At 36.6% G+C, this 8,196-nt stretch overlaps 1 protein-coding gene across 1 annotated transcript; it reads right to left on the reverse strand.

The window, feature by feature from the left end:
• Positions 1 to 4,300: 4,300 nt before the first annotated feature.
• Positions 4,301 to 7,246, reverse strand: LOC117794045 (hexokinase type 2). The gene has a single exon (XM_034634501.1). The coding sequence runs from the start codon at positions 6,698 to 6,700 to the stop codon at positions 5,048 to 5,050; it is 1,653 nt and encodes a 550-aa protein (XP_034490392.1). The 5' UTR covers positions 6,701 to 7,246; the 3' UTR covers positions 4,301 to 5,047.
• Positions 7,247 to 8,196: the final 950 nt, after the last annotated feature.

Raw genomic sequence — 8,196 nt, forward strand, 5'->3', positions numbered from 1 at the left:
TGCGCCCCCTTCGCTCAAAGCTGCCTACGCCCTTGACAGTGTGTACAAATATTTATGCAGTGATACATATATTCGTGTAAGCTAATTGCTAATAGTTTTGGTTTGTTGTTATTGCAATTTGCGTTGTCTGCACCGCGTCGCGTGGTTGAGAAACAGCAACAACAACTACAACAACAACTACAGCTGATTGCAAACTTGTTGTTGTTGTTATTATTGTTGGCACTCACATGATTCGTTTACGTTTTCACACTTTCAAAAAATTGCATTTTGCATTTGCATAACCAGCACTAAAGTAAAGATAAACAGTGCAGGAGAGTGTCTAAGGAAAGAGAACAAAGAGCGAGAGCAAGAGCAAAGAGCAGACACTGCAGAGAATTGATATTTCAAACAGTCAACTACAGGGTGGCCAGAATTTTAGGTGGAAATACTAAAAAATTATTAAAAATGCATAAAGTGCTGGCAATTTCTTAAAAAAATATTTAAAAAAATTTTTTTTTGATTATAAATTTTATTATATTTTACTATTAATATTTTTATTTTTAAGTTTAATTTTGGAAAAATTAAAGCATTATCTTGAGTAGGACTTTTCAAAAAGTTAGAAATTTGTTTATTAAATATTAATAATAATGAATTAAAATAAAAGGAAACCATTTGAAAAAAATTATTTTCTTGTATAAAATTCTAAATACTGAAAGTAAACACAAATTTCGAATAAAAATTCCTTTTATTGTTTATTGGAAAAACTTGTCTGAGAACTTTCTGAGAAACCTGCACATTCAATATTTATTTTAAAGTGAATTCCATACTGTCAAGATTATGATCATTCATAGATAAATATATACACTATCTTTGGTCAGACTGTAGAGTATTTTAGAGAGCGACCCTTTCTACACTGAGTAGGCGTGTCTCTCGCGTTGTCGCTCTTCGCAAAACCCACTTAAAATCGCAATATTAAACTCTCAACTTGCCTTTCTTTTCGTTCTGTGTTTTGTGTTCTACGTTCGACGTTTAGTTTGTAGATTGTCAATTGCGTATTTTGTTTTCATTCAATGCTCACGAAAAGAAAATGAAAGATGTCCGAGAAAAATAACGATAGTGCTCTTTAAAATTAGATATTTATTTATAATTATTTTTATATATTTTTTACAACCAAACAAAAACAAAAGGCGAAACAACACACAAAGCATATTTGTTAAATTGCCGCTGAATTAACTCAAGATCACGAAGAAAAACGAAAAAAATGTAGAAAAAAAAAACACAGAAATCAACAAAATAACAAATTGTCAAAGTATTTGCTGATAAATATTTGTAGTTTCTTCGTCTCTCGCCCACTGACACATGTGTCTAGATTCTAGAATACGATTATACACAGAACACTATATACATATGTACATATATTATATGTATATAAAATATAAATAAGATGAGGTGTACGACTATGCAGATAATTAAGTAGATTAGCTGACATTATGTATTTAGTATATTGGGGGTATTTTTGACGACTTTTGTTAACAGGAATGTGAAAAAACTTTATGACACTTATGACACTTGTTCTTTGTTTTTATTATGCCATTCTCAGCTTTATATCTTAAGAACTTTTCATTCTGGAATAAAATAAAATTATTAGAAATTAAAGAAGCTTGAGTGTATATTTTAGGCTAGGCTTAAACTGAAAGCTTGCATCAGAAATGTAGTAGAAAAAAAAACTATTTCAATTTCTGTAATTTTTGCATTTGCGTCAATTCTAATATGTTGTATTAATCATACGCCGCGTATCACATGATGACTTTTACTTACGGTGTGTCTGGCTGTTTATCAGATTGGTTTGTTCAGATGAAATATTGGATGAATTATAATTATAACAGCCACAAGTTTTCCCCCGCAAAGCGAAACTGCAATCGCGTCGTCGAAGTAGTCATATTGTAATTTGCATTTGAATTTGTTTTTTATTGCGTTTGATATTTTTAAATGAAACGTGAGCCGTGCATTTCTGTAAGCCATGCTATATGCATATACTATCAGATACACATACAGTTAACCAAAAAAGTGTTTTGACAGAAAAATAGAAAAATCACAAATTTGTTTTGTTTTTAAAAATAATTACAGTTGATAAAAATTGCCTTTCTTCTTTTTATAATAACTTGTAATGAGAACCATAAACAAGAATAATAAAATAAAAATCAGTAAGAAAAAAAAAATATTTTTTTTCTACCAGTGTAAATTTTTGATTTTGTTCAAACACTGTAACTGTTTTGACAAAAACAAAAAATTATCGTAAATGTTTTTAATTTTAAAAAATAAATATTGAATATTATATAATATTATTTGTTTGTAACTTTATCTTTGAAACAAAAGAAAATTTTATAAAAATAATAGAAAAAATACAGTTTATTCGTTCACACAATTACTTGACTAACTGTATGTATTTTCAATCCAGATGCTATGCAGTTTCTTGTCCGAGTCTGGGGAATTTACATGTGGTTGGCAATTCTAAAAACAACTTTCGCGGAACTTGCGAAACTTCCCAGCACAGTTTGCTTCTCCTCTCTTTCGCAATCTCTAAGCTGAGACTTGTAAAAAACGCAACTTAACGGACAACAAATCAAACAACAATAAATCAGTCTATTTGCCTCAAAATGTATGTAATGGGCATTGAGGCGGGGTTTGTTGTACAGTGTACATCATGCATGAGCTGCAGCTGCACCACCACCGCACCACCACAGCACCACCACCGCACCACAGCACATTACTCGTCTCGATCGTAAACTGCATTTCAAATGCGTCAAACGCTACGAATTGAATCATTTTCAATTAAATTGTGACACAAAATTAACTCGGACTTTTTCGATTGAATAGCAAAAGTTACTGTTACTGTTATTGTTATTATTTTGTGTTTGTGTCTGAGTGTTGAATTGTTTATATGCTAGATTAATAAATAAAAATAATGAAAAGCGGACGCTTTATTGTCATAGGTTTTCAATTGGAGATGTCAATTGAAAGCGTCGATTCCAATTCCGATTTCAATTCTGGGAATAGTTCATTCCGATCACGCGATTCCAATGTTACATCACGAGTGCGCAGTCAATTCCCATTCCCGACCCAAAAGAAATTTAACAACTTTAAATAGTTTTGGTTTTTGTTATTGTTTCGTTTCCTCTGTTTTTTTGAATAGTTTTTAATTTTAATTTCGAAATCATTTTTAATATTTTGTTTTAATGTCCTTATTTTATTTTTTTTTTGATAATTTCTTTCAGCTGTTTAGTATGGCTTTAGTTGAATTTTCAGCTGCAGTTTCAGTTTTGGGTTTGATTTCGACTTCATCATCGTCTTGAAGTTAGATGGTAATTTTATTTGCTTGTATTGATAACTAAATAATTAATCCATGGCTAAGTTTGTATTTTTTTTACATTTTCATGACAAAATAGAAACGCTTTTTGCTCCATTTAGTTTTCCTCAAATTCATTTCTTGTTACAATAATATAAGTTTTTCATGTTTTTTCTTTAACATTTTTTTTTCGCTTTGCTTGGCTAATTTTTATTAAAAATACATGACAAAAAAATTGGTTATATTCTTTGATTTTTGTTCTTATATTGTTGTTCAACATGCAATGCGTCGCCTGCGCGCAGTTGCTAAAAATGTACCTTAAAAAACCAAAGACATGTGTTAAAAAACCAATTACCAACTGAAAAAAATGCGGAAAATATGCTATTAAAAAGGAAAAAATAAATTAAGTACGCTTGCAGCTAGCAGGAGGAAAAATGATGCAATTTTCTTTATATTTTATTTGCAGTGTTTTCTTTTTTCATCATCATTTCTTGTGTTTGTTTTCGTAAACATATATGTATAAGGTTGTCTCGTATAATTAGGACTCTCTTCTTTTATAACATTTAAAACTACATAATAATTAAGCACTAAACTAGGCATTTAACTCACACATGTGCATATATATATATATATATGTACAATACATATATCGAAACAATATAAAACAATTGTTTAGCTGCTTAAAAGTTAGTAACAAAAAAAAAAAAAAAACTAAAGATTAACAGAAACAATATATGCATTCATATAAGAAAGAGAGTGAGAAAGAAAAGTATAGATCATAATTACAATCAATGAAATATTAATATGTATATCGCTTTACAATTTTTGTATGTATGTGTGTATATACCATAAACATTTACAATTATAACAAAACACACAATCTTAGTTTTCATTGCTCGCTTGCTTTAAACTTTTTATAGTTTTGTTTACATATCATTTAACAATGTGCAAATTTCTCTAGTTTCAAGTTTTTTGTTTTTTGTGTTTGTCTTGTCCTGTTTTAGGATATGATGATGCTTGTAGCACAGTATAACACTTTTTGGCGATGGTATTTTCTGATTCTTCTGTCTCTGTCTCTGCCTGTCCCTTATTCGGGAATACCAATTCGTAATCGAAAAATTCATTCAATTTTTTATGCTCAGCTTTAATAACAAATTGCAAACTCGCATATCATATACATATATGTATTTGTATGTTATATATGTGTCTGTGTAAAATATATATATGTAAATATTAACAATATTTTTTCTTGATTGCTTGTAACGAAAATCGAAAATCGAGAATGGATCATTTAACCAATTAACTGAAGCATGCAAATAATTTATATTTAACTATAGAAGATGTAGTAAAAATGAGAACAGAAAAAGAGAGGAGAATAGAGAGAGAAACACAATTGCTGAAGCATACATATATTCCATTAATTGTTGATGTTTTGTTTTTTTTTTCTTTCTTATCCGGTTTTTTCGGTTTTATCTAAAACTTGCCTAATTTAAATACTAATAAGAGAAGCACGCTGCGTTGGCGCCACCTGGCGGTGGGTAGGGGTGACCCCCGCAGCGGCTACAAAGGAAACTAACTCAATTTCGCGTTCGAGTTCGAATGAATTTCGAAGTCAATTGATTGTTTTGTGTGTGTTTGTTTATGTTACTTAGCAACTGCGACGCCTGATTCTGATGCCGATAACGATAGCGATAGCGATACCGATAGCGATACCGACAACGATTACTTGCTATTGAGTACATCCTCTCGACAGGCAACGGCCGCCACCAGCGCCGCTCCACGCCCGGATCCATCCTCGGAGAGCATCAGATCGAAAGTGATGCCCGGCTTGATCAGCTGCGTGATCTTCTCGACCATCAGATTGTGGAACTTGGGATGGAATCGATAGACGCTGCCATCGACGCCGACGGTGACATGTGGCTCGTCCATCTTGTTGATCAGCGTCGCGATTCCCGCCGACACCAGATGCGCCGCCCGCTTCGAGACGCACTCGCAGATGTAACGGACATTGGCGCAGTCGCCGTCGGTGGCATTGGACAGCCCGAGTTCCTCCAGCACCAGGCGGCAGTTGGTGAAATTGCCGGGCTCGTCGGCTTCGATTTCGCTCACGTATTTGGTGAAGAAGAGGCCGCGGGTGAAGAGGACCTCGGATCCCTGGCCATTGAACAGGATGCCGTCGTGGGTCATCTTGGCGAGAACCAGACGCACCAGCTCTCCCATATACATGCCCGATATCATCTTCTCGAACGTCTGTTTGCCCGGATTGATGCTGTGACTATCGATGTCCTTGTCGAATTCGGTGCGCACAAAATCGAGTGCACCGTTATCACCAAACGCTCCCCACTCCGTATTGATAAGGACATGGGGCTTGCGATTGTCGGCGCCATCGAACAGCTGCGCCTCCTCCACCTTCTCCACATAGCAGGCATTCGAGCCGGTGCCGACAATCAGTCCGATCTTGCAGCTGTGATTCTTCCAGGCGCAGCTCATCAGTGTGCCCGTCGTGTCGTTGAGAATGGCACAGATGTCGATCTGGACATCGCCACGTCTGGCAATTGCATCCTTCAGCAGCTGGACAACATCCTCGTCGACCACGCCCGCACAATCGAATCCCTTCGTCCAGGTCGCCAGCAATCCCTTGGTCAATCCCAATTGCCGCAGCGGGAAGGAGAACGTGAATCCCAATGGCAGACGTTCCGAGTACACATTATGCTCGGCCATGAAATTGGACAGACATTCGGCAATGTGATCGAAGAGCTGAATACCCGAACCGATCATAATGTGCTGTGGAATAGCATAGATGCGTGACTCCATCTGAAAGTCATTGTTCTCCTGCAGATGGATGAGCAGTACACGGAAATTGGTGCCGCCCAGATCGAGGGCCAGGAACTTGCCCCGCTCATTGCCATTGGGCAGATCCTGCACGTAGGTCACGAAGCACTTGACATTCGCCTTCGGATGCGTATCCTTGGCCAGTCCGCGTCTCAGTTCGTGCAATATGCGATACGTTAGCTCCTGCACCTGCTCGTCCGTTAGCAACAGTTGCTGACATAACTCGTACACCATTTTCTTTTTATCCGCTGCACTCGCTGTTTGTATTTGAAATGCATTTGCATTTGCATTTATCGCAGTCGCAGTTGCAGTTGCAGTCGCGGTCGCAGTCGCTGCTGTCGCTGTCATTGCATTTGTCGCTTTACTCGCGGCGGCGACTGCGCTGCCAGTGCCACTGCCCGCCCTGACTGCAGGCTGAACTCTCACATTGTCCGTCTCGTCGCTGCCTTTGCCACTGTTGTGCCCATTGAGATTTGTGGCTAGTCCGTTGGTATTTATAGACACGTTGCGCATCGCGCCATTTAGCTGCTGCTCTTGGTCCATATCTCGTTGTTGTTGATGTTGTTGTTTGTAGTTGTTGTCTAGTTGTAATTGCACTTTTACAGTTACAGTCACTGTTGCTGTTTTTATTGCAGTTGCAGTTGCAGTTCTCTTTTGTTTGGCAGTCAACGAGCACCAAAAACTAACAAACAAACAAAACAAAAAATACAAACAATGTTTTTTTCTTCTTTTATTTTATGTATTCCCTTCACACACGCGTTTTGCTCGCGTTTTTGGCCGCCTCGATTTTAGTTTTGTGCGCGTTTATTGTCTCTTTTTATTTAGTTTTGCTGTGTAGTTTTTTTCTTTTTTTCCTTTTTGTTTTATTATTTGCCGTTTTTCGCTTTTAGTTGACTTTGCGTTGCTTCCGAGTCACAAAAAAAACTGTTTTATTTGATTTGATGTATTTTTTGCTATACTTCTTTTGTTTCGGCCGTTTTATTTCTGTCCGCTGCACGCGTCCACTGCTGTGAAACGTTGTTACGGAATTATTCTCCGTGGAGCTTCGTCAGTTGCTTTACTCTGACGCTGCCAGCGTTGAGCGCGCGCTGCCGCCGTCGACGTCTGTGCGTCGTTTCCATGTGTGTGTCTGTGTGTGTCCGTGTGTGCGCGCGTCGTGTACTTTGAAGGAACCTTGAAGGTCAAAATTGACAATTCATATTGGAGCGAGCAACTGTTTCTGCTGGGCCTGCGTTCAAGATACATTTTTGTATATAACACTTATGTCTGTATGCGTGTGCATATCGTGGCAGAGAGCTAGCAAGCGCCAGTCGAAACAGAGAGTATGAGAGAGCATAATTTTTTGTTGCGCGCCTCATGAATGGACTCTGTACGTACAGGCGGGCAGCGACGCGGCAGAGAGAGCAGCGTCACCACCAGTGTTGCCAGAACAGCTTTTTTTCAGTAAAGTTTGGGTTTCTTATAAGATAAATTGAATTTTGGATTTTTAACACCCACACTTTCACAGTTAAATCTTTAGAGATTATGGTGATAGTTACTTTTGAGAAACAGGTGAACAAATTGACGGTTGTTCTGAAATGCCTGAGATTCCAATGTATTTTATTCAATATTTTTTATTTTAAACTTTTTTAGAGTCCATAAACTTATTTGAAATTTCAAAAAAATTAATAATTATAGATTGCATAAATTTTTTTTAAATGTATCTTATATCTTATTAATCAATTTGAAAATGCATTTTTTAATTCATTCGATCAATTCTAAAATTTCTCAAAGATTTTGTCATTTGAGAGCAAATCAAGCTAGTTTTAAGAGCATTGAGAATAGCTTTTGGGTTGTTAGAAACTAATAGAAAAGATTCATATTTTTTGTTGGAAAATGTATCTTTTTTATCGCGTTCTCATTAAAAAAAGCTTTTGTTGACAGCACTGGTCACCACACTGTTGTACCAACGAACAGTCACTAAGAGCAAGGCAGTGAGAGCGAGAGAGAGAAGAGCGTGAAAAGAGCGGTCAGGTGTGCGTGTGGTTATAGGCATTTGC

This window comes from Drosophila innubila, chromosome X (assembly GCF_004354385.1).
Source record: "Drosophila innubila isolate TH190305 chromosome X, UK_Dinn_1.0, whole genome shotgun sequence".
In the NCBI taxonomy this organism is placed as follows: Eukaryota; Metazoa; Arthropoda; class Insecta; order Diptera; family Drosophilidae; genus Drosophila; species Drosophila innubila.